This window comes from Ovis canadensis, chromosome 4, assembly GCF_042477335.2.
Source record: "Ovis canadensis isolate MfBH-ARS-UI-01 breed Bighorn chromosome 4, ARS-UI_OviCan_v2, whole genome shotgun sequence".
In the NCBI taxonomy this organism is placed as follows: domain Eukaryota; kingdom Metazoa; phylum Chordata; class Mammalia; order Artiodactyla; family Bovidae; genus Ovis; species Ovis canadensis.
The window spans coordinates 87,102,107-87,129,796 of NC_091248.1; the positions used below are offsets into that span (position 1 = coordinate 87,102,107).

General features: G+C 38.8%; 1 protein-coding gene across 4 annotated transcripts in view; it reads left to right on the forward strand.

The window, feature by feature from the left end:
• Positions 1-27,690, forward strand: part of ADAM22 (ADAM metallopeptidase domain 22) — a 234,306-nt gene that overhangs the window by 124,937 nt on the left and 81,679 nt on the right. For all 4 annotated transcript variants that reach the window (XM_069588182.1, XM_069588181.1, XM_069588179.1 and 1 more), the window contains exon 5: positions 23,772-23,854. In XM_069588182.1, the coding sequence (XP_069444283.1) occupies positions 23,772-23,854 (83 nt within the window). The remainder of the gene's footprint in view (positions 1-23,771; positions 23,855-27,690) is intronic.

Genomic DNA, 27,690 nt, shown 5'->3' on the forward strand with positions numbered 1-27,690 from the left:
TACATAAGCTCTGGTTCATCAGTATTATAATCATAATAATAGTAATCACTAACATTTATTGCTCATGATGTGACAGTCATATGAATTTATATATGTTAAATTCTCCAAACAGCCTGTGATTATAAAGTAACTATTATCCCACTTGACAGGGCACTGAGGTACAGAGAGGTTACGTAACTGGCTGAAAGTAACACAGGCAGGAGGGGTAGAGCTGCAGTTTGAATCTAGGTTATCTATCTCTGGAGCTGACTCTTATACCATGCTATCTACCATATAGTCTACATTTATGTAAAAGATTGAAGGCAAAAGGAGAAGGAAGTGGCAGAGGACAAGTTGGTTAGAGAGCATCATTGAATCAATGGATATGAATTTGAGTGAACTCCAGGAGATAGTGAAGGATAAGGGAGGCTGGCATGCTGCAATCCTTGGGATCATGAAGAGATGGACTCAACTTTGTGACTGAACAACAACAGCAAATGTAAAATAGGATAGCCATACAAAGTGAAATGTATCTTATTTAGACTTATTAAACACATATCTCATTTTCTGGAGATTCCTAACAATTGCACCTTTATAATCTTATCTTTAAATTGAAATGGTGGTCTGTGTAATGGGCCTTTAGGTATCCCTCTCAAATTTGGTTATGCATTTGGGTAGCTTTTTGGTAGCATCAGTTGCCTTGGGCAAAAATGGTAAAGACATACTCCAGTATAAGGCCTGTTTTATTTTTCATATCTCAGGAAAATTGCCATAGTAGGAGTTTTAGAACACTAGGAAAGGAATGGTAAATCTTCTGTATTTATGGATGGGGAAGGAAGTAGATTTCCTTGGAGTCAAAAAGTAAAAATAGACATCTAGGAAGAGATATGATTTGTTATTGTATCATTACCAGTGAATGATCATGACCAGTCACCAGTGTTATTAGTTCTGATAGTATTTGGTTAAATTATTTGATCTCTAATGGTAATGATCACAAAGTAATAACTGCTGGGTATCTTTTTTATTAGTTCAAATTATTTCTAGACTGAATGTGACCACTCCTAACCTGTCCTTGAATCAGAATCCTAATCGTTAAGGATGGATATGTAGAGACACCCATTTTCCAGTATTGACTTTTGACTGGCACTTAACTGGTTACTGCCCATCACTTAATTGAATTGAGTGCACTCAGGGGTCATTGTCTCAAAGTCCTAATTGGTTCCATAGTGGCAGTAAGAAGATGCGTAAGAAGGCATTGGAGAGTGGGTCAAGGTTGAAGTCTGGAGATTGGAGAGTGCTGTGGGTTGAAGATCAGGTGTCAGAGGAGAACGTGTTTGCTTAAGGGGTGGGAGAGGTTATTGTGACTAACCCGTTCCAGTATTCTTGCCTGGAAAAAGCCCGTGGACAGAGGAGCCTGGCAGGCTATAGTCATTTGGGGTTACAAAGTCAGACATGACTGAGTGACTGAGCAGAGAGAGGGAACCTTTTACTTTGATGGAATGGTGGTGGAATTTTCCTTTAAAAATATTGTTTAGGCAAACTGAATTGGCCACGGTCATTTCTGGGAACTGAGTATCAGAGAAGTTGATATAGAAGCAAGGAGAAAGCCTGAGTGTTTTTTTACAAGATAGCTTTTCTCCTGCTGGTCACATCCATCTCCCCTCCCTGAGGTTTGGCGGTTTATGAAAGATTTCTAGCTCAGCACAGTATTGTCCCCCAGCAGGAGGCTGTGCTACAAGAAGATTCCCTTTGCATTCAATTTTTAAAGTCAGATTTCCAGCTCAATTCTATTTTCTTTAAAAAAAAGAGAGAGAGATACCTTAAAAATCCTGTCTTAATCATTTTGTCTTCCAAAGTGACTGTGTCAATGACAGGCAAAAAAAATACTAGTGGAGGACAGCTATAAGAAATCACTTAGAAAAATTTACATGTGATAACTGTCAGGACAATGGATACCTTCCTGGCTTATGCTAATTTCCTAGTGTCTATAAATCTGAAAATCATCCATATAAAATTGCTTGTGATCTTGAATTGTATTCAGGTTTTCTCATATTGTTTTCTAGATTTCTCCATGAGGAACATAATTCTCAATACTTGAGTACTTAAAAACATGCACAATGTGTTAAAGAAATAATGTTTCTTAAGGTATCTTTTAAGAATTTTTATTTTTACCAAAAAACCCCCACAAGTGATTATATGGTACTATAAAACATTGTAGACTCCTTTATTAGGAAACAATCATCTCAATTATTACTGACAGGATTTAATTTATTTAAAATGTACATTATAGTTTAGTGACTTCATTCTGCTTCTACTTTTTTTTTTAAATGACACCTTTACTTAACATATCCTTTTATGAGATGTAGATTTTTCCCAAACTCGTTGCATATAATTGAATAGTACATAAGTGCTTGAACTGTTTCTTTTTTTAGTCATGGGGAGCACAAAAATAGCTAGTCATCTGCCAAAGTGTCATTACATATATTTATTGCAGCAGAAAAGATGAACAAAGGGACTAATCTGTTTTTACTTATCCTGCATATCCAGTTTCCTTATTGATTCTCAGAACTGCATTACCATTCAGTCTTGGTTCTTTCTATAGAAGCAAGAAGAGTAAATGATTAAATAGAAAAGAAAAACCAGACCTTGGTGTGCAGTAAATTTTGCTGCATGCCTTAGTACAGAGCCTCCCATACTGCTGTATCAGTGATGAATCTTTTTTTCAAATAGCTTTTAGAATATCTTTGTTTTTGAGGCTGTCTTTGAGATGAAATACAAGCAATAGCCACGGAATCTATACAAAGTAGCCAAGTAATCTATACAAAGGCTATTTAAAATCTCTCTCTCTTTTTATTTTAAGGAGAACAACTCAGCAGCAGTACTTCTTTTCCAAAATGTCTTTCTTATTTACATCTTTTCCTTATGTTACAGAAACAGGCTTTCTATCTTGAATTCTCACTATAGTAGCTTTTCTAGAACTTCTTGGATATGGGAAGAATACTTAGTCACCTAGACAGTAATGAAGTCATATGGCCTATGAAGATGCTTTTATAAAGGAATTTTTTTAAATGGATCTATTTATAGTTGTCACCTAAGCTCTTAGGTTTATCACCCTTAATTTCAAATTAAAGTTTCAGGCATTTTCCTGACTCTGAGGAGACGGGGAGGTATTTATCCAGTAAAGAAACCCAGTAATCATTTTAAGGCCAGCTGAAGGGCAGACTATCAATTAAAGACCTTTAGTTGGTCCTTGAGGGACTCCTGCTACAATGATAGGAATGTTTGGCAGATGCGACTACCCATATGTTAGAATCTGTATGCCTGTGCTTCTGCTGCACTTGCGGGGAGATTTAGGTTAAGGACTCTCAGCACTGAGCCTAAACTCAGAGCAGAACCTCTGGTGCAAAGGAAAACTAAAGATGCAGTTGTCATAGGTGAGATGGGCATGCAGGTACCTCACACAAGTTATTTTGGCCAGAGAGAACATTTCAGATGTCATAGCTATGGACATAACATTTGTTTACACTACTAAAAAAATAATTTAACCACAAATATACATATTTTAAAATTAGATGACTTGGAAGCATTTTTTCTTAAGTACATTCCCTAAAAGAGTTTAGCCATGACTTAACATCAATATGACTTATAATTAAATTAGAATGATCAAAGAAATATTGATCAATATATTTTCCTTATACATAATAATTAGTTGTTAGCTATAGCTAAACTAGTTTTAAACTTTGTTATATTTAATGACTTCGTTAGCTCTTAACAGCTGACATAAAAGATTTTTCTTAACCTCAGGATATAAGAAGCCTGCAAGAATGAGATCTAAACTTTCTAAAAAGTAAATGTATAAACAGGGTTAATCTTCTAATAATTGATTAGGAATTATTGAGTTGAATTTCAGGGATGGTGTGATTCAATTCCAGGATCTTCTAATTCAGAGATGATTCTGTAATTGCAAATAGGACCAGTACAGAAAACCTCCTCCTTTGGGTCCTGTGGGTTTGAGTGGCTTCCCATTTTTAAATGCTTTCATTTTTAATGGTGAATTATATCAAAAAGAGTGATTCAATTTTCTTGTTACTGTTGAAAGAGCCATGATATTCTAACAGAAGTTTTATGAAGTATTTTAAATGCTGAACAAAAGTGTAACTGGAAAAACTATTTATCTGATGGTTGATAAAGCAAGTCCTGGGCTTCTGTGGTAGTTCACTGGTAAAGAATCCTCCTGCCTTCGATCCCTGGGTCAGGAAGATCCCCTGGAGGAAGAGACGACAACCTACTCCAGTATTCTTGCTTGGAAAATCCCATGGACAGAGGAGCCTGGAGGGCTACAGTTCATGGGGTTGCAAAAGAGCTGAACGTGGCTTAATGACTAAACACACACATAGGGTGTCCTAGTGAGCTACTTTCATTGATTGATAATCACCATATGTTACTGTCTTACTGTCCCATGGAAAGACTATGCTTTTTTTTTTTTTTTCACTATCTATTAACTCCAAGGCTAGTCTCATCTTAGAGGCGAATAACTGCTGCCAGCAGTTTAATGCTAGTCACTTGGAAGAGTTAACCATGTCTCACAAGGCCAAACTCATTTTGCTTCCTTAAGGCTATAGGTGGCATATTCTCTCTGGCTAAAGAAACGATCACTTTACCAGAATTTAAAAATATGATGATTTGCTATAATGACTTTATATCATTCTCAAAATTTTGTATTTTTGCAAATAATTATTATACCCATAAGTGCTCTAAATTTTACCATCCTGAATTTCCCATTTTGTACAATCTCTACCTCTTTGAATTATGTTGATATTCTCAATGAGATCAATACTGATAACTGCACTGAAGAATAATAAAAGTAGAATTAGTAGTTGCAGTTGGAGAAATAGCAAACATTTGTATGGTACTTACTATTTGCCAGGCACTAGTCTAGTACGTGTTTTACATATTTTAAATCATTTACTCCCTCAGTAGTACCACTGGTATCCTCATTTTGCAGATGAAGAAACTGAGCACATAAAATTTAACTAACTTTCCCTGGAATTTGGAGCCAAGCAGTCTGATGCTGGAATTCATGCTATTATTCACTATAATTTATGCTCTTTATGGAAACCAATAATTACAGTAGCAGAGGAATCAAAATACAGATATTTAAATTACAGCATGTCATTTTACCATTTACAATTATCAACACACCTTCCTTAGCAGATGTTTTAGTAAGCCATGAATTGGAGTTGCAATCGTTTGGTTTGGGTGAGTCTCTTTTCTTCTAAATATAAAATTTCCATTATCCTAAAGAAAAGTAAATGCCTTCTAAGAATGCCCTGTTTTTTCAATCTTTTCTCTTGGGGTTTATTTTTAGTCTTTCTTTGTACTCCTTGGAAATTAGACTGAGTATTGTTCAGTAGAGGGAATTGCTGTGGCTTTTAAACTGTAACCATATGAAATATGTTGCCATCTTGCACATGGCAAACACGTGGCTTCGTTCTTATGCCCATCTTATTCTTACATGTATTTTTGTCTGCTGTGGAGGAAATGTAAAGTTTTATGGACAAGAGCAGGGAACCTGAAACGTGTCATCATTCTGCAAAAAAACTAGACAATATTTTGTTGTATCCCTGCCAAGGTGCTTCAAAATGCCCATCCCCTTCATTCCCCAACATACAGACACACACACACACACGGAAGAAAGTGAAAGAGCTACACAAATCTCTTAAACAGACTGATAAAATATCTGTTTCTTGATCACATGTAACAATTATTCCAGGTTTGTCTCCTAACTTTACTTTTTATCCACTGTTAGTCATCTATTTAGCATCTTTTTGATGAGCTGGACACTGTGCATTTTCCCCCTGGCAGGCTTATGCAGACATATGTTCCTCTGCCATCTTGTAATCAGTGTGGTTTCAGTGAGGTCTCAGGTTTCATGATTTAATTCTTTTTGTATTATTGGAAAAAAATTCTTTGGGAATTAAGTAAATTTTGCTTTCCCTTGGGACCAAAGCAAGGTTGCTGTAGGTCAGTCATCATGTATAATGCATCAGCTTCCTTAATGGCATTGTTAAGATTGCAAGTAGTCTTAACTCTGTAGTGTGAAAAAAATATATTGGCCCATTACCAGTTTATACAGGTCAGGTATCTCATTGCTGGGAAAAAGGAGAAATGGACTGTGACAGCTGGTGTCAGCATGAGTTCTGTTTCTAAGCTCTGTTTGTAACCTGTTTGAGTAGAAAGTCCTCTTTATTTTCTTTCTGTGTAAAAAATTTTTCAAATAAGTATCTAAATGATTATTTAATCTGTTAATATTCAAGATGTTATCTATAAACTTAAAAAAAACATGTTCAGTCATAAATTTAAAAAAATCAAAGTAGCACTAATAGTGTTTCTATATATGAAACCAAGTAACTATTCTATAATAGAATATTTTTCCTATTTTAATTCTAATTGCAGAACTAATCTTTGTATTATATAATGTCTTATACAGGTCTACTTTCAGAAAACTTTTTGAAATCAGAGTGAACTGTGATTAAGAAGTAATTTGTGGAAATGTTGTTTTTGATCAGTTTGAAACTGGTTGGAAGCCAAAAAAAAAAAAAGAAATCGCAAGTTATTCCCTTGGTATTGTCCCAAACTGGTATTATTTTCTTTTTCATTTATAAAAAGTTCTTATTTTCTGGTGAGTAAGTGGCTACTATAAAAATAAGAACAGGTAACAACTAGAAAACTGGCACCTTGGCATTTGGGCTTCCCTGGTGGCTCAGCAGTAAAGAATCCACCTGCCAATGCAGGAGACCCAGCTTTGATCCCTGAGTTGGGAAGATCCCCTGGAGAAGGAAACGGTAACCCACTCCAGTATTCTTGCCTGGGAAATCCCATGGACAGAGGAGCCTGGTGGGCTGCAGTCCATGGCGTGGCAGAGTCAGACACGACTGAGTGACTAGCACACTATGAAATAGAAAAGGGAGGGGTGCCAGTGCATTTGATTATCCCCATAGGAAACTCCTACAAATTTAGGCAATGTGGAGATTAAGTGAGATTAGACATTTAGGCAGAAAAGCTGACATTAGAGATTTCTGGCAGAATATACAGAAGCTCCAGTGGTCAGACACCCCTCTTGTGTTCTCAGCCTTCTTTCATTCAATAGATGTGTATTGAGAGCTTGCCATTGGGTCAGGGAGATAGCTGTGGACAACATATGATATAATTCTTGCCCTTGTAAAGCAGATAGTTTAGTAGAGGTGATAGGCATAATGAAAATAACCACCAATAGGTCTTTTACAATGTCAGTTATGAGAGTGCCATAAAGAGAGGTTTCTATTGTTCTGAGAGCGTTTGATAGGAGACCTAATCTAGTCTGGTTGGTTAGGGAAGACTTCCTTGAGGAAATGAGATAAACTTTGACGTTTAAATGATAAGTAATAGGAGGTGAAATGGGAAGGGAACAGTGAAATTAGTATGTACAAAGGCCCAGAGGCCTTGATGTGCAGGACCTTGGTGCGTGAGAGGAAAAGGAAGAAACCAGAGAGGGTGGGCAGAAGAAGAGATGGAGACAGTTGTACAAGAGAGACAGAACCTACACTGTTGGTGAGCATGTTAATTGGTGCAGCCACTATTGAGGTCCCTCAAATAACTAAAACTAGAGCTGCCTAATAATGCAACAATCCCACTTGTAAGTATATTTTCTGATAAAACGATAATTTGAAAAGATAACATTCATCCGTATGTTCATAGCAGCACTATTCACAATAGCCAAGACATGGAAACAGCCTAAATGTCCATCAACAGATGAATGAATAAAGAAAATGTGGCATATATATATATGAGTGTTAATTGCTCTTGGAGATCCCATGGAATGCAGCCCGCCAGGCTCCTCTGTCCATGGAATTCTCCAGGCAAGATTACTGGAGTGGGTTACCATTCTCTTCTCTAGGGCATCTTCCTGACCGAGGTATCAAACCTGGGTCTGTATTGCAGGAATATTACATAACCATAAAAAAGACTGAAATAATGCCATTTACAGCAACATGGATAGACCTAGAGATTATCGTACTAAGTCAAGTAAGCCAGACAAAGACAAATATTATATGACATCATTTATATGTGGAATCTAAAATATGACACAAAAGAACTTGTCTACGAAACAGAAACAGATAGACATGGAGAATACATCTGTGGTTGCCAAGGAGGGGGTTGGTTAGGAGAAGGAAGGATTGGCATTTGGGGATTAACAGATGCAACCTACTACATGTAGGATATATAAATAACAGGATATATAGCACAGAAACTATATTCAACATTCTATAATAACCCTTAATGGAAAAGAATATGAGAAATTCTTAATTATTCAATTATATATATATTATAATTGAATCACTTTTCTGTACAAGAGAAATTAACATAACATTGTAAGTCAACTATGCTTCAATAAAATTAATTTTAAAAAAAAATAGAGAGAAGGTAGGAGTATAATATTTGAGCAGAGCCTCAACCCAAACAATCAAGTATGACCTAATGGAAACAAGACCAAGTCTGCCTTTGGACTTCATGTACTGATTATTTTATGCCTGTGTTTTCTCTTCTCTTCATATTCTCAAAAGCTGGAAGTGCACCTCTAAATGTCTTTAGAAGGCAGAGTGGTTTTTTGGATAATTCTGAGTGGGGTCAATAGGTAGTCCACATAGCAATTTGACTTTTCAGACAAAGTAAATGCTGTCTTCTTGAGATCATGTTACATTGCTGATTTTTTTAAAATATCAATATTTTTTCTCCACTAGTATTAATAAATGAAACTAGTCACTTCATTTGTTTCTAAATATAGGATAGATCTGTAGTTTGGAGGCAGTAAAACTTAGAGCCTGAGGCTATATTTAGAGATGCATGCATGCTGAGTCACTTCAGTTGTGTCCGACTCTGTGTAACCTGACCCTGTGGACAGTAACTTGCCAGGCTCCTCTGTCCATGGGATTCCCCAGGCAAGAAATACTAAAATGGGTTCCATGCGCTCCTTCAGGGGATCTTCCTGACCTAGGGATTGAACTTGAGTCTCTTATGTCTCCTGCATTAGCAGGCAGGTTCTTTACCACTAGCACCACCTGGAAAGTGAAAGTCGCTCAGTTGTGACCAACTCTTTGTGACCCCATGCAGTTCATGGAATTCTCCAGGTCAGAATACTGTAGTGGGTTAGCTATTTCCTTCTCCAGGGAATCTTCCCAACTCAGGGGTAAAGCCCAGGTCTCCCACATTGCAGGTACATTCTTTACCAGCTGAGCCACCAGGGAAGCCCAAGAATACAGGAGTGGGTAGCCTATCCCTCCTCTAGCAGGTCTACCTGACCCAGGAATTGAACCAGGATTTCCTGCATTGCAGGAGGGTTCTTTACTGGCTGAGCTACTAGGGAAGCCCTATGCCACCTGGAAGGCCCTCTATTTAGAGATAGATAGACCTACATTCATATCCTGATATGCCAATTAATTTTCATGTGGCCTTGGACAAGTTAATTATTTCTTCCATGGTTCATTTTTTCCTCATCTGTTAAATGAGAAAGACAGACATGTAGCTCCGAGCTTTGGTTATGGGAAATGTTCCATGTTGAAATTGTTATTGAGGTAAAGTGGAAATTTGAAAAGAATTTCTGGATAGGTCTTTGGTGCCCTCCACTCATTTTCACTGCTGGTTTCTGATTCTTCTCGTGATGCAGGGAGCATATCACAATCACCAACAGCACTTCTTTATGCCCTGCTCTGTAAGAAGGCAATCTTCTATGCCCTAGATTATACATTCTATGAGAAGTTACTCCAAGAGCAAACTCCCAGGGGAGCTTGGACTGCGTACCTAGCTCTTGGCATAATGTATGGACCTCAAAGACAATAAATATATGTTGAACAACAACAACAACAAAATAAGTGAATGAAGTAAGTCACATGTTAGGAAATTGGGTAATTTCTCCTGTTTACCCAACAGTATGTGGGGAGAAGTTCAATTTGGACGGATCTGGGAGAGCAGATTATTCCCCCTGCTGTGAAAAGATGCAGTGAATATAAACAGGAAAAATGAAGGGCTTCCATCTGCTCACCTGATGCTAAGGTCATCCTGTGTACTGATTATATTCATGTGCTGTGTTTGGAAGGTATTTTAGAGTCACTTCTAAATTACTTTTGAATTTCAAGTCATGAAATACCAGCAGTTGACCTATGATAAAAATTTCAGTAACTTTGAAATGTTTCAAACATATTAGAAGTTATATAAAATATGGTAACAGATACATGTGTAGATACATGTTGTATTTTGCTAAATTTGCTTCAAATCATTTTAGGTTTTTAAGGTCTGGTAAGGTCTGATCATTCTGTATCAGAGCATCTCCTGTTTCATTTTTATTATATTTTATTTGTGCCTTTACTCTTACTTGGTTAATCTTATTTGAGTTTATTAAAATGTTTGTTTCAAAGAATGAGCTTTACTTTCATTATCAATGCCTACTTTCTTTTACTTAAAAACTTCTCCTTTGTTCTTTTCATAATGCACTGAGCTAAAATTTAACTTGAAAAAGTGAAAAAAGTGAGTGTTAGTCATTAAGTTGTGTCAGACTCTTTGCAACCCTGTGGACTGTAGCCCACCAGGCTTCTCTGTCCATGGAATTCTCCAGGCAAGAATACTGGAGTGAGCTGCCATTCCCCTCTCCAGGGGATCTTCCTGACCCAGAGATGGAATGAAGGTCCCCTATATTGCAGGCTGATTCTTTACCATCTGAGCCCATCAGGGAAACCCAAAATATAACTTACTAATTATCAATCTTTCTTTTCTGTAAGCATCTAAGGATGATAAAAGCAGTTTCCTAAAAGTTCTGATTCATACATTTTTCATTGCTTATAAATATGTATATCTTTTTATACTATGACTCATAAATTATAGAAATTGTGTAAATAATTTTTAAATTGTTTAAAATTTTTACATGAAACATTTAAAAATTTTCCAAACACATCTTTCACTGTTGGTTTAATTTTTTAATGGTAAATGCAATGTAAAATGTATTAACTCTTTGGAAGTCGGCCTGGTTATTTAAAAGAAATAGAAAGTTTGTAATCTTTGATTTAAGAAAATAGACTGCAATTCGTGGACCCAGGAAAAACCTTAGAGACCACCAAATTCAACTCCATCCTTCATTGTACAGGAAAATACCCCCCAAATGGCAAATGACACTCATGTACTCATAGAAATATTGCTGTGAAAATTTTTTTTCAGATTTAGTGTCACTTTTTGACAGATAAAATCCTTAAATATTAGTCTGCCTCCCCAAAGGACTTTGTTTGAGAAGTTTGTCCTTAGTAAGCCAACCCTTTGTTTGTATCTTTAAATTAATCTTGGGCTAATTCAAAATCATCCGTGGAGAAATAGAAATGACCATTGAATACTAGTGTTGAGTTCTTGAACACAGTTTTTAAGGTTCAAGATATAAGAGGAGAAAGAGATGCTGCAATGCAGCCTAGCTTTGGCAGCTAGAAGTTTTCCCTGTTTATCCTTCCTTTTTTTTTTTTAAAGAGCAAATGGGTGGGTGACAGAATGGAAGTGAAATTAAAGGAGATAGTGGAAAAACAATGTCTTTTTTCTTTACCTTAAAGCCTCATGTAGTTACATATTATTAGATTAAAAAAAAGGAAGAGAAGAAACAAAAATGTTATTCTTTTCAGATGGAACAAAAATCTTTTTCTTCCTTCATTTTAGGGATATGCTGTCATTTTTTAGAACTGCCTTTTAGACAATTATATTTCTTCCCCAATGATATTCAAACATCAGCTATAGAATAAGGTTTTACATAATATGCATGTCTTGTGCTAAAGAATTCATATAGAGCAATATATTTAAGCATCTATTATTTGTTGAAATACAATAATGCAGTAGTTTCCTGGAAAGAGTTATAATTTCATGAGCTTGTAATTATTTAGTCACTGTGTGTGCTTCGCATTGATTTTCCATTCTCTCAATTTAGAACTGCATCCCAGAGAACCTGCCAAGTACCCTCTCTGCTTTACTGTAATTTGCTGCTGAGGAGCATTTTGTGGGAACCTAGAATGTTTTCATAGTCTGCTCAGACATTGTTATATCAGTGTGTCTGTAAACAATTACCTGACAGCTGAAAAATAATTTCTCTTGCCTATTCTCTGATTAAAAATAAGCAATTTGAAAGCTCTGTTTGACTTAATAAAAGAACTGAAGGTCAGGTTTACTGTGTTGTGCTTAGTCACTCAGTCGTGTCTGACTCTTTGTGACCCCATGGACTGTGGCCACCAGGCCCCTCTGTCCATGTGGCTTCTCCAGGCAAGAATACTGGAGTGGGTTTGCCGTGTCCTCCTCCAGGGGATCTTCCTAACCCAGGGATCGAACTTGAGTCTCCCCCATTGCTGGCAGATTCTTTTCTGTCTGAGCCATCAGGGAAGCCCAAGAATACAGGAGTGGATAGCCCATCTCTTCTCCGGGGGATCTTCCTGACCCAGGAATCAAACCAGGGTTTTCTGCATCATAGGTGGATTCTTTACCAGCTGAATTACCAGGTTTACTGTATATTTGTGTAAAAAGGTGATGAGTATTATTCATTGAAGCTATGGGAAAGTAGAATGTCTGGCTAGAGGTAATTAAGATATGGGTTAATCTTTTTAGGTGAGGGCTGCTGTAGACACTTGCATTTTATTTCACTGAACCAAGCTTCTTAGAATCAACATCTCTGGATCATGAATAAAAAAATTCACGTGGTTACTTGAAAAGAGATGAGAATTTGTACTGTGTTGAATAATGTCCCCACAAAAGTCATATCCCCTGGTACCTGTGAATGTAGTCTTTTTTGCCAACAGGATCTTTTCAGACTTGATCAAGTTAAGAGGAGAACCCTAATCCATGACTGTTATCTGTATAAGAGGGAAGTTTAGATACAGAGACACAGGAAGAATGCCATGTGAAGATGGTGGCAGAGATTAGAGGATACAGCTTCAAGCCAAGGAACACTGGGAACTTGTTGGCAACCATTGGAATTTAGGAAGAAGTAAGGAAGGAATTTTCTCTAGAGAGTATGGCTCTGCCAATACCTTGATTTCAGATTCCCATCTGCAGTTCTGTGAGAGAATGAAGTGTTTTTGTTTTAAGCTACCCAGGTTTTGCTAATTTGTTATGGAGGTCTTAATGTAAAAATAATTGGAGTATGTGCTGTAAGTGCCTGAGCCTACATATGAGAGGAGAGGGAGTAAGTCTTTTTGAAAAATAGATTGCATCTCAAAAGATGGTAACAATTGTTTACTTAGGATACTTGGGAGCTTTAACTCCTGGGAACCTATCCCTGTTTTCATGTTTTGTTTTCAACAGCTAACATTACCCAAGGGAAAACAGTATAAGGACAGATTCCTGCACAACAATAAAAATAGATTTTAAATTCACTGGATCTGTAATTTTTTTTTTAACTCGAGAACTCTACGGTCCCTATTTTCTGTGGTGTTCACCATTTTCCAAAAAGAAGCTCTTTTCTTTATCACTTTTATTTATTAACATATCCAGTGGCTTTCTAGTTCTCTCTTTTCTCCTTTCTTATGGAAACTTTTGCTGAAATATTTAAGAATGTTTGCTGCAACAATATTCTTAACCATGCATGTTTTTTTAAACACTTGATTTTTAACTGAAGGATAATTGCTTTACAATATTGTGTTGATTTCTGCCATATGTCAACATGAATCAGCCATAGGTACATGCATCTTTTAAATAAAATTATTCTCTCTTGTTAGCTAGATTTGTCTCCTTTTAATTTTTAAAATGTTTTTTGGTTGATGTTTAATCTGCAAGTGCTTATCAATGAGTATTAAAGCAGTGCAGAGATTTTTTAAGAATCATTTACCTTTAGATGTTGGAATGAGCTGATAATTTGGATACAGCTCAAACACTTGTACCCCACTCCAGTACTCTTGCGTAGAAAATCTATGGACGGAGGAGCCTGGTAGGCTGCAGTCCATGGGGTCGCTAAGAGTCGGACACGACTGAGCAACTTCACTTTCACCTTTCACTTTCATGCACTGGAGAAGGAAATGGCAATCCACTCCAATGTTCTTGCCTGGAGAATCCCAGGGACGGGGGAGCCTGGTGGGCTGCCGTCTGTGGGGTTGCACAGAGTCAGATACGACTGAAGTGACTTAGCAGCAGCAGCAAACACTTGTACCCTGGAATGGAATGGCAAACACAAATGTCCAAAGATACCAACCCATGGCATAAGTGAGAGACAGGCTAGCTATAATAAGATGGACAATGTGTGTCTTATTCGTTTGCAGCTAATTTGTATCCTATGGGAAAACGGGAATGTGGGAATGGAGACTCCTTGTTAACAAACCTAATTTTTAGGGGAAAATGGAAATTCAAGATTCAACAACTGTGAGGGTCTGAGATTTTATCCTACTTACAAATCAACAAGTTAGGCTGTTGCAGTTTCATCTATGCTGGCAGAAGACAAGAGATCCTGGGTCAAAGACAAAGAACTTTGTTCTCATGGCAATAGAAGTAGCCAGAACATCAACATTTTCTTATACTTGTATCTGGAGCCTCGATCCCTAGAGGGTGACCGAGGAAAAGGGCCAGGTGACACCTGCACACACAGTCTGTTGTGTTACTAGAGAAATTCTGATTTTGAAAAACCTGAATCTTTTATCATAGGAAGTAAACATACTTGCTCTTTGCTCTAGAGGGAGACATCTCTCTATCTTCAAAGGCTTTCCACTATGCAAACATCCTTGAAAGGATTGTCCAGGACAATCCTGGGCAATGAGGAATCCGAGATTGTTATTAATATTATAGCAAAGTGTTATTGAGTAACCTTTCAAAAATTATTTCCATGGATTATATTAAAAATTGTGTTTTAGTTAGTCATTTAAATTAACCCTGTTTGTATAAGGGTGTTCCCCTGGAGAAGGGATAGGCTACCCACTCAAGTATTCTTGGGCTTTCCTGGTGGCTCAGACAGTAAACAACCTGCCTGCAATGTAGGAGACATGGGTTTGATCGCTGGGTTGGGAAGATCCCTTGGAAGAGGGCATGGCAACCCACTCCTTTATTTTTGCCTGGAGAATCCCCATGGGCAGAGGAGCCTGGTGGGCTACAGTCCATGGGGTTGCCGAGAGTTGAAATGACTGAGCGACTGAGCCCAGCACAGGACATATAAGGGTAGTTTAAAAAAAAGTATTTTGAAATCTACAGTGAGAGTAGAGTAGAGTCTAGGAAGTATTCATTCATACTCCTGATCCTGGACTTCTATTTCCCAGGTGGCTCAGTGGTAAAGAATCCACCCCACCTGCCAAAGCAGAAGACACAAGAGATGCATGTTCAATCCCTGAATTGGGAACATCCCCTGGAGTAGGAAATGGCAACCCACTCCAGTATTCTTGCCTGGAAAACTCCATGGACAGAGGAGCCTGGTGAGCTATAGTCCATAGGGCTGAAAAGAGTCAGACATGACTGAGTACACACACACACACACACACACACACACAAACAAAACAAATTTTAGATCAGTATAGGGTTGCCAATCTTTTTATTTTGCCATATATGGAAACAGTGCCTTCAGAATACCTAAATCATATTTACCATTGCTACCAGTTCAAAAAGAATGTATATAACAACTAATGCAATATGGTAACCTGGACTGGATCCTGAAACAGAAAGAAGAAATTAATGGAAACACTAGTGAAATATAAATGTTCAGAACCTCATAATCAGTAACATACCATGTCAGTCTTTCAGTTTTTGACAAATGTTCTCAGGTGATGTAAGGTGATAACAACAGGAGAAATCGAGTGATAGATATGCAAGAACTTTCTGCACCATCTTTGGAACTTTTCTGGGAATCTGAAATTATTTCAAAATAAAAAGGCTATTAAAATTAAAATGGATAATCTTTATAATCAAAGTGAAGACAAGAGCAAATCTCAGAACAAAGGACAGTCATATGAAAATTACTTTTAACTTTATAAAAAATTGACTGAATTGCACTTTTTTCTTGTTTTGGCATGAATTGGTAAAGATTTTGGCACACAATAGTGAAGATCCATGAATTACCAACCGTGTGTTAGCATTATTTAACTTTAATTTACTGTAAAATGAGATGAGATTGTTTTTCTCTCTGTTTCCCTTAGGGAGCCTATGGAATCAGATATCCTTACACTGTGTAACTGAACAGATGTTTAACCTATGTCCCTTTTATGAATCCAGTCTGAGTCTATATAATCCCAGGTTATACATTTTAATCAGGATAAGTTGCTGGATCCTCTCCAATGTAAAATTTAGCTTTTCTAGGAATTTCCTTCATCCTAATGACTCTAGGGAGGCTCGAGATTTTCCTGACTTTAAAATGTCATTTCTCACTATTGAGAGGGAGAGGCAAGGTTGAGGGGAGGGCAGGTTCATCATGTCAGTGCCAATCAGGGGGAAATTGGGAAGAGGCTATTGTAAACAAGCAGCTGGTGAAACAGGTTCCAGCTTCGCAGCCACTAACAAAGGTCTGGTCAGTGCACATGCCTGGGAGAAATTTAGGGTGCAGTCGAGTTCAGGGGCAGGTCTTCAGTTCCTGCAAAGGGGAATAGGCTAGAGCATAGCTTCTCAGCCTAAGGCAGCATGTTGGAGTCATCTGGGCAGTTAAAAAAAAAATGCTCAGGTTTCTTCCCTAGAGGTCCTGATATAAATGGCATGGAGTAAGTTTTGATCTTTTATAAGAAGCTTCCCTTGTGCCAGTAATGTGACACTAATGTGAGTCCAGGGTGGTGAACTTCTAGTGTGAGCAGGGATCTCACTTATGCAGGAGGATGTCTGATCTGCAAGGCAGAAGCTGGTCCTGGACCAGGTGCCCACCAAGGAGGGGAGAGAGCTGTGACTCAGGGAGGACAGCAGGATCACAAGGGTTACAGGCTGGTGTTTCGGTCTGGAAATGTCTGCACTAATCTGTCCCTTTTAGAATGACTAAACTCATACTGATTTGCCTGTGACTTTCACAGCTACTGCACTGAATGACCCGCATCCTGGGAGACCCCTTAGTTACAGGCTAATGGGACGTTGATTGCTCTGTCCCTTTTAGTCCTGGTCAAAGCATCCTGTGTGGTACCATCTTACCAGCACCTACCAAAAGTAGCTTTGTTCTTTCCTGTCTGTACATGGTAAAATCCTCACATATTCTTGTTTCTCCCTCCCCCCTCCATTTTGTTTCTGATAAAACCAGCTGTTCGGGAATAACAAGAGAAGAAGTAGAGAAGAGCCATGGCTGTTTATATTCTTAATGCTTCAGTTATAATAGAATCTGCTCAGGAACTAGTGTAAGATTTCAGAGAGCTCAATAAACGAGGAGTTTTAGAATGCAGAGGCAGATGTAGTGAAAAGCAGTTGTTTTCAAATTTTAGAGTGCAGGGAAGTCACCTGAGAGCTTCTCCAGCCTCCAATTGAGTGTGTCTGGGGAGAGGCTTGACAATCTGCATTTCTAACAAGCTGATGCTTTGGGGCTGGACATGACTCTTTAAGAACCACCAACAGAAGGAGACTTGACTCTGCATCAGACGTACATGGGTGAGAAGGCTCACTTTCGATCTACATTTTCTCACATTCATCAGTCATCATGAAATAGTACATTTATCACCAAGCAGAAGGCCCAGGATATGGCTAACACTTTCATTCTTCAGATGATGATTCAAAACATCTCAGTCTTTCTGCTATCTTCTACCTGGGGATGGCCTGGGCATACCAGACCACCTGACCCACCTCTTGAGAAATCTGTATGCAGGTCAGGAAGCAACAGTTAGAACTGGACGTGGAGCAACAGACTGGTTCCAAATAGGAAAAGAAGTATGTCAAGGCTGTATATTGTCACCCTGCTTATTTAACTTATATGCAGAGTACATCATGAGAAATTCTGGGCTGGAGGAAGCACACGCTGGAATCAAGATTGCCGGGAGAAATATCAATAACCTCAGATACGCAGAGGACACCACCCTTATGGCAGAAAGTGACAAAGAACTAAAGAGCCTCTTGATGAAAGTGAAAGAGGAGAATGAAAAAGTTGGCTTAAAACTCAACATTCAGAAAACTAAGATCATGGCATCCAGTCCCATCACTTTATAGCAAATAGATGGGGAAACAGTGGCTGGTTTGATCTCCTTACAGTCCAAGGGACTCTCAAGAGTCTTCTCCAACACTACAGTTCAACAGCATCAGTGCTTTGGTGCTCAGCTTTCTTTATAGTCCAACTCTCACATTCATACATGACTACTGGAAAAACCATAGCTTTGACTAGATGGAGCTTTTTCAGCAAAGAAATGTCTCTGCTTTTTAATATGCTGTCTAGGTTGGTCATAGCTTTTCTTCCAAGGACCAAGCATCTTTTAATTTCATGACTGCACTCACCATCTGCAGTGATTTTGGAGCCCAAGAACATAAAGTCTGTCACTGTTTCATTGTTTCTCCATCTATTTGCCATGAAGTGATGGGATGGATATCATTATCTTTGTTTTTTGAATATTGAGTTTTAAGCCAGCATTTTCACTCTCCTCTCTCACTTTCATCAAGAGGCTCTTTAGTTCTTTCTCCCTTTCTGCCATAAGGGTGACATCATCTGCGTATCTGAGGTTATTGATATTTCTCCTGGCAATCTTGATACCAGTTTGTGCTTCATGCAGTACATCAGGGCTGCATATTGTCACCCTGTTTATTTAACTTATATGCAGAGTGCATCATGTGAAATGCAATGCCAGGCTGGATGAAGCACGCGGAAGTTTCATTTTATGAGGAGGAGGGAATTTGAGAAGACTTTTTGGAAAAGGTGACCCTAGTCCATGTTGGAGCTGATAAAGGTGTAATTTCCTGTGAGGATCTGGATTGAGAGCAAATGACCATGGCCTTGTGGCTGTTACTGGAATCGGTTTTCCTTACTAAGTTTTCATAGTTTTATAACCCAGGCTGAGTAACTTTCATGCATAATCATCTCATCCTATTTATAGTAAATTCTACTTTTCTTTTGAGATCTTTCTGTCTGCTTAATAAAAATGTGGTTTGTCTTTGACTTTTTCAAATAAATGATTATTTTTACTTCCCTAGAATTAAATTTGCAATAAGCTTTTCTTCCCCCAGGAAATAGAAACCAATATGACATGTGAACTAATATGTAGTTCATTTTTGTAGAGGTGGATAATTTTTTAGCTACGACTATCTAATGATCTAAAACTAAACATCTGTACTATTATGACTATGTTATTAAATCAAGTAGTATGAGGAAAGTTTCAAGGACAATGGATTACTGGAACAAAGAGATAGTAAGGAATAAAGCCATGACTGGCAGTTGAATAAAGAGCTGAAGTCTACTGGGATGTGCTGGCTTTTTTCTTTTTTTACAACATCTGTCTTTGGTTATTATTTATATAAGATCTACTTCCATAAAGCATCTGTTTCCTCAAGAAAGTCGTATGAAGATATGGAGAACCTTTATTATTGGTAAGATTTGAGTAAGTTGGCTTACGTGTTAGTCTCTATTGAAATATAAAATTTTCAATAAAGTGTATTTTATTATCTTTAAATGCAAAGCAATTTTTAAAACAGATACGTATAATGGAATACAATTATATTTCTCCTTTAAAACATCCACTAAAATTTTAAGTGCACGTATTCTTTGACCTTCCAGGCCACATCTGGTAGTCTAGCCTACATACATGCTAACAGAAGTGCACCAAAAAATATATGAAAGGATGTTTGTTGCAGTAACCTAACCATCCAATTGTACAGGTTTGTTTGAATGAATTATGGTTCACTCCTGTGATGGAGTATTCTGCCTTCATTGAAGGAATGAGATTGATGTCAGGGTTACCTTAAGAAAAAAAAGAAATCAAGTGGCAGAGCAGCGTGGGTTGTATAAACTATATGTGCACTGAAAGAATATATGTTTATTTATGTATATGTACAATTCCCTAAATATGCATAGATGATTCCTGATGTAGGACACAAAATCTGTGGTACACAAAAAAGGTAAAAGTATTTACCTTTTAGGTGGCAATTGCAGCCTGGACAGTGTGTAGGAAGGGGATATTTTTACTCTTTGTCCTGTACTCCTGAATTCTTAGGATTGTTGCCATAAGTATTTATTATCTTATAAACAGTGGATAACAATACTTATTTAAAAGCAAAAATCTATTAAATTTATTTATTTATTTTAATAATTTAACAATAGATTTATATAAATGACAGGAGCATTTAAATATTAAGGCCTCTATTCTGGACTAAGAAATATTTCCAGGCATATTAAAGGAAAAAAGAAAACTATTTTAGTTCTAAGTTGAAATAATTATTGATTTATGGCAAATAATTCCTGAAAAAAATTGCAACAAAAATTAATTTCCACTGTTATTTGGAAAATTACAGATAATGCTGGTTGAGAGCCTCAAGATTTGAATGATAATAGTCTAAATGGAGAACAGCCCCCCTGGTGTTTATGCTTTTCTTGAAGTGTCATGAAAATATTTGATAATGATTCAACCATATTGAGCTCTTCACTTCATTTGTTAGGTTTTTGTGCAGATGGATCATGATCATATGCTGTTTTTGGATTGACTCCTATTTTTCAGAACCAGAAAATTAGTGAAAGATTTTTTTTCTATTATCTACTCATCTGTTTAACCCCAGTATAATGAAGGATTGTTTCAAAACATAAATTCTTTGTCCTTTTTAATGATTTAATTAACATGTTTCCAAAGTTGGCATTTTAAAGAAAACTAGTAATTTATAAAATATGTTTTGTATGCCTTTAACTCTGATATATTTTCCCTGCATAGAATGACCTGTCAACTTCCATTGTTCCCTCATCTGGTACCGTAATTTTGTGATTACCATTCATCTTTGTTTCTACTGTCTTTCTAGCTACTTTTCACTGTGAGTGTTAGACCTCTATGAGAGAAGATCTCATTGGTTTGTTTAGTCAGTATCCAATGTAAAGAAGTACTTTTAGGTAGAATTCTCTTTCCAGGTCACCCCATTGACTGTTGGTCTTCGTGTCTGGCCAATCAAATGCTTGGCTTCCCAGGCGATGCAGTGGTAAAGAATCCCCGTGCCGATGCAGGAGACGCAGGTTCAATCCCTGGGTCAGGAGGATTCTGCTGGAGGAGGAAATGGCAACCCACTCCAGTATTCTTGCCTGGAAAATTCCATGGACAGAGGAGCCTGGCAGGCTACAAAGAGCTGCGAAGAGTAGGACATGACTGAGCGCACACATACAATCAAATGCTAAAGTTTCGATTTCTAGCCCAATCAGATGTGTCCAGGAAATCAAGGTCATCTGAAGCATAATAACCTCTCTTCCACTAATCTTGTGGGTAGTTCACCAGTCCAAACGCCCAACAGAGTGAATTTAAAATCTGTTAAATTTACTCCCCCGCTGCTACTCCAAAAAATAAAGAAGACACACACACACACACACACACACACACAAACAAGCAAAACAAAAACAGCCTAGGAAAAGCTTAGATTTGCACTGCATAGCTCAGAGCTTCTAGGTCCAACTCATAAGTAGTATATGGGAAAGGACATAGATGTTACATTCACACATTCACACAAAGTTTGCACCCCGACTTGGCAACTTCCCAAGCAGACAACCTTGACTCTCAGAGACTGTGACCTCCTATGTGAAATAGAGGGGACAGTATTTCTTTGTAGAAGTGATGTGAGGATAGGGAGATTGTGTGTGTAAAATGAGGAGGACAATAAGTGACACACAGTAATTATAATAGTAGAAAACATTTACTGAGTGTGTACCAAGTGCCAAGCATTATCCTAAGCCCTTAATGCATGTTAGCTCTTTATTCCTCTGAACAGCCTTATGTGATTATTACACAGGGAGGCTCTGTGATTTGCTTGAGCTTGTTTGACTAATAAGTGAAGGAGTTGATAGCTCGAGCTGTTAACATCTAAACCAACCCTATCCTGGAAGTCACGGCTTGACTTCATTTCTGCCCATAAGTCTATGGCCTTCTGGGTTCCATCTGTTGTCAGAACCACACCTGAAGCACTTCCCTATCTTACCTTCCATCCAGTCCAACCCCAGTCCTCAGTTCATGATGCCCAGAGACTCCATGGGAATTTGGAGGTGTCAGGGCTCGCACTGTGTGCCTTCCTGCCTGCTCTTTGTCCCCCAGCAAAGCTGAACTTCGCCCTATTCTTGGGATTATCTCATGAGGAGAAACAGGCTGCCTTCCCCAGAATTGCAGTGAAGATAATATCGTCACCGTTGTTCCATTACTATATCTTCCTGTTCTCTCCTCTGCACTTGTCAAGCACTGTGTCTTTTAAGTAGGGTTAGTCCTTAAGACAGATTGTGAAGTAGATAACATTTGCCCCTTTAAACACCCATTCCTTTAGTCCTTACGTCACTATTTCACATCTCAGTGAGCCAGTTGAACTAGAAGCTTTCAGCTCCTGAGGGAATGAGCAATTAGTGGGGGAATGAGAAAGGTCATTTAGACCTGTGCTTCTCAAATTTTATTGTGCATATGAATCACCTAGTGCTCCAATGTGTCCTCAGTCACTCAGTTGTGTCTGACTTTTTGCGACACCATGGACTGTAGCTTGCCAGGCTCCTCTGTCCATGGGATTCTCCAGGCAAGAATACTGGAGTGGGTTGCCATTTCTTTCTCCAGGGGATCTTCCTGATCCAGAGATTGAACCCACGTCTCTTCCATCTCCTGCATTGACAGGTGGATTTTTTACTATTGTGTGCTTTGTTAAAATGCCGATTCTGATCCACTGAGGTGGGGCCTGGGATTCTGCATTTCTGACGTGCTTCTGTTGGTGCCAGTGCTGGTGCTGTTTTCTAGACCACACTCTTGAGTAGCCAGCATCTAGACTAGGGTACCACCTTGAGATGTCAGAGGCTCTACCCTGCTAACATTTCCAGGAATACTTAATTCAAAGAAATGAGTCTCTTGGTGAAATTTAGTTAATGTGACTTGCTGGTAGAAGAAAGTTCTCAATTTAGACCCTGCTCTGGACTGCATACCAGTAAAGCCATTCCTAGTTGGAGAAAAGAATATCATAAAGTTGTCAAGTTTTAATATAAACTCTATGAAAGAGGGCATTTTCCTCCATTAATTTAATTTAGTAACTCTCAGATGATTTGTATTCATTTTGCTTAATGTTGAGAAAATTGTCATTTTGCTGCTACTCAGTGTTGAGTGAGCTTTCCAGGTGGTGCTATCAGTAAAGAACCTGCCTCTCAACGCAAGAAACATAAAGAGACATGGGTTCAATCCCTGGGTCTGTAAGATCCCTTGGAGGAGGCCATGGCAACCCACTCCAGTGATCTTGCCTGGAGAATCCCATGGACAGAGGAGCCTGGAGGGCTACAAGTCCATAAGGTTGCCAAGAGTCAGACACAATTGAAGTGACTTAACATGCATGCATGCAAGGTTGAGTTCCTCAGGGGAACTCAACTAGGGAAATAGCTCACTGAACTCTTCCTGGTGCTGGGGGTCACATATGCATTTCAATATGTGTTTCTTTGTTACATCTATCACCTACATAAAAGGAAATTTAAGTCAACTTTTATTTCCTTATCTTTTGATTTGGAGTCAGCTCACTGGGAGTGCTTATGAATAATTCTGTTAGAAATGGTTTGATAATACTAATCTGGATAATGAAACATTGTACAGACCGTTGCACATGAAGGTGCAGTGTGGGTAGAAGACTGTGAAATGATGTGGCTGATTCTCTTTGTGATGGCAAAGGTTTATATTCTCTATTTCTGCTTTCAGGGAGGAGAACACTGTTACTACCAGGGCCACATCCGAGGAAATCCTGCCTCATTTGTGGCATTATCGACATGCCATGGACTTCAGTAAGTGTCCCCAAAGTTTTTGTATCATCCATTTTTTTTCCAGTGATTTACTTTATTTTTAATGCACTGTGGTTGAAATCTCTATTTTATGTCAAGAGCTATTAATAGTTTTCAAACAGTGATGGATCAGGACTTTTTTTCTCTGTAGTTTGTAAACCAAGCAGATTGTTAAATTAGAGTTGCAGAAGCCAGAGGCGCTAATGATTATAATATGCTTCCTTAGTGATGTTTGAAACATTTTTCTAGTTTCATCCAGATGGAGACTGGAGTGGTTTGTGTAACTTTAGTTTCTGTTTTCGTGGGTATTTAGCCCCTTGGTACCAATTCTGTCCTTCCTCTTCCTTGGTGTTCATTTTTATATATGTATGGAATAATAGAAATTTCAAGACAGGAAACTCCTGACTCCTTGCACAAAAACAAAGGATGACCACCAGAGCTCATGTATTTTAGCACTTTATTCAGCCAGAATCCCATCTAACCTACAGCAAACTCATGGGAGGGTCCATTTGTTCTCAGAAATTACTATGGAATAGACTTCATCCTTCTTCAAGGCCTTGCTTCCTTTCTCATAACCTTCAATATCAAAGTGTGTTTGCTGGTGTTTAACATGGGAATGTATCAGCTTCCTCCATCCTGTCTATCTCTATCACCATGATGGTGATACCCAGGTGGCTGTCTATCTCTTTCTTGTCGTGTGACCCCTTCCAGTTCAGTCCCTCAGTCGTGTCTGACTCTTTTTGACCCCATGAATCACAGCACGCCAGGCCTTCCTGTCCATCACCAACTCCCAGAGTTCACTCAAACTCATGTCCATCGAGTCGGTGATGCCATCCAGCCATCTCATCCTCTGTCGTGCCCTTCTCCTCCTGCCCTCAATCCCTCCCAGCATCAGAGTCTTTTCCAATGAGTCAACTCTTCGCATGAGGTGGCCAAAGTACTGGAGTTTCAGCTTCAACATCAGTCCTTCCAATGAACATCCAGGACTGATCTCCTTTAGGATGGACTAGTTGGATCTCCTTGCAGTCCAAAGGACTCTCAAGAGTCTTCTCCAACACCGCAGTTCAAAAGCATCAATTCTTCGGTGCTCAGCTTTCTTCACAGTCTAACTCTCACATCCATACATGACCACTGGGAAAACCATAGCCTTGACTAAACGGACCTTTGTTGGCAAAGTAATTATAAAGCATTTTATAATGAGTCATCCCTCAGCATTTTGTTGTTGTTCATTCACTAAGTCATGTCTGACTCTTTGCAATCCCATGGATCACATTGCACCAGGCTCCTCTGTCTTCCATTATCTCCTGAGTTTGCTCCAATCCACATCCACTGAGTCAGTGATGCTGTCTAACCATCTCATCTTCTGCCTCTCCCTACCCTTTTTGCTTTCAGTCTTTCCTAGCGTTACAGCCTTCTCCAGTGAGTCCATTTTTTGCATTTTTCAGCCAAAGTATTGGAGCTTCAGCTTCAGCATCAGTCCTTCCAGTGAATATTCAGGGTAGAATTCCTTTAGGATTGACTGGTTTGATCTCCTTGCTGTCCAAGGGACTCTGAAGAGTCTTCTCCAGCACCACAATTTGAAAGCATCAATTCTTCAGTGCTCGGCCTTCTTCATGGTCCAAATCTCATATCCATACATCCTGCTGGAAAAACTATAGCTTTGATTATACAGACTTTTGTTGGCAAAGTGAAGACTCTGCTTTTTAATCCTCTGTCTAGGTTTGTCATAGCTTTCCTTCCAAGAAGCAAGCACAACTGTCCATAGTGATTTTGGAGCCCAAGAAAATAAAATCTATTGCTGCTTATACTTTTTACTCATCTATTTGCCATGAAGTGATGGGACCAAATGCCATGATCATTGTTTTTTGAATATTGAGTTTTAAGCCAGTTTTTTCTCTCTCCTTTTTACTCTCATCAAGAGGCTCTTTAGGTCCTCTTCACTTTCTTAATGATAACATTAGAGTGGTATCACCTGCATATCTGAGGTTGTTGATATTTCTCCTGGAAATCTTGATTCCAGCTTATGATTCATCCAGCCTGGCATTTCACATGACGTACTCTGCATATGCTTCTGCTTTATTGACTATTGCACCAAAGCCTTTGACTGTATAGATCACAACAACCTGTTGAGAATTCTCCCAGGTAGTCTGGGAATACTGGATCACCTTACCTGCATCCTGAGAAATCTGTATGCAGGTCAAGAAGCAGCAGTTAGAACTGGACATGGAACACGAGACTGGTTCCAAATTGGGAAAGGAGTATGTCAAGGCTGTATGTTGTCACCTTGCTTATTTAACTTATATGCGGAGTACATCATGCAAAATGCTGGGCTGGATAAAGCACAAGCTGGAATCAAGATCTTGGGGAGAAATATCAATAACCTCAGACATGCAGATGACACCACCCTTATGGCAGAAAGCGAAGAAGAACTAAAGAGCCTCTTGATGAGAGTGAAAGAGGAGAGTGACAAAGCTGGCTTAAAACTCAACATTCAAAAAATGAAGATCATGGCATTTGGTCCCATCTCTTCATGGCAAATAGATGGGGAAACAATGGAAACAGTTATAGACTTTAGTTTTTTGAGCTCCAAAGTCACTGCAGATGGTGAGTGCAGCCATGAAATTAAAAGACCCTTGCTCCCTGGGAGAAAAGCTGTCACAAACCTAGACAGCATATTAAAAAGCGGAGACATTACTTTGCTGACAAAGATTCATCTAGTCAAAGCCATGGTTTTTCCAGTAGTCATATATGGATGTGAGAGTTGGACGAAAAAGAAAGCTGAGCACCTAAGAATTGATGCTTTTGAACCGTGGTGTTGGAGAAGACTCTTGAGAGTCCCTTGGACTGCAAGGAGATCCAACCAGTCCATGCTAGAGGAAATCAGTCCTGAAAATTCATTGAAAGGACTGATGTTGAAGCTGAAACTCCAATACTTTGGCCACCTAATGGGAAGAACTGACTCATTGGAAAAGACCCTAATGCTGGGAAAGATTGAAGGCAGGAGGAGAAGGGCATGACAGAGAATGAGATGGTTGGATGACATCACCGACTCAATGGACATGGATTTGAGCAAGCTCCGCGTGTTGTTGATGGACAGGGAAGCCTGGTGTGCAGCAGTCCATGAGGTCACAAAGAGTTGGACATGACTGAGTGACTGGACTGTACTGAACTCTGCATATAAGTTAAATAAGCAGAATGGCAATATGTAGCCTTGACGTGTGTGCATGCATGTGTGTGTGTTCCATTTCTTTACTCGTGTCTGGCTTTTTGTGACCCTATGGACTATAGTCCACCAGGCTTCCCTCTCCATAGGATTCTCCAAGCAAGAATACTGGAGTGGATTGCCACACCCTCCTCCAGGGGATCTCCCTGACCCATCAAGAGGCTCTTTAGGTCCCCTTCACTTTCTTGTGTCTGCCTCCATCTCCTGCATTGCAGGTGGATTCTTTACCCACTGGGTCTGCTGGGAAGCTCACAGCCTTGACATACTTCTTTCCCAGTTTTGAACCAGTTTGTTGTTCCATGTCAGGTTCTAACTGTTGCTTGTTGACTCACATACAGATTTCTCAGGAGACAGGCAAGGTGGTCTGGTACTTTCATCTCTTTAACAATTTTCCACAGATTGTTATGATCCACACCGTCAAAGGCTTTAGTGTAGTCAATGAAGCAGAAGTAGATGTTTTTCTGGAATTCTCCTGTTTTTTTTCCTGTCAACCAATGTTGACATTTTGATCTCTGATTCCTCTGCTTCTTCAAAAGCCATCTTGTACATCTGGTAAGTCTTGATTTATGCATCGCTGACGCCTAGCTTGAAGGATTTTGGGCATAACCTTGCCAGC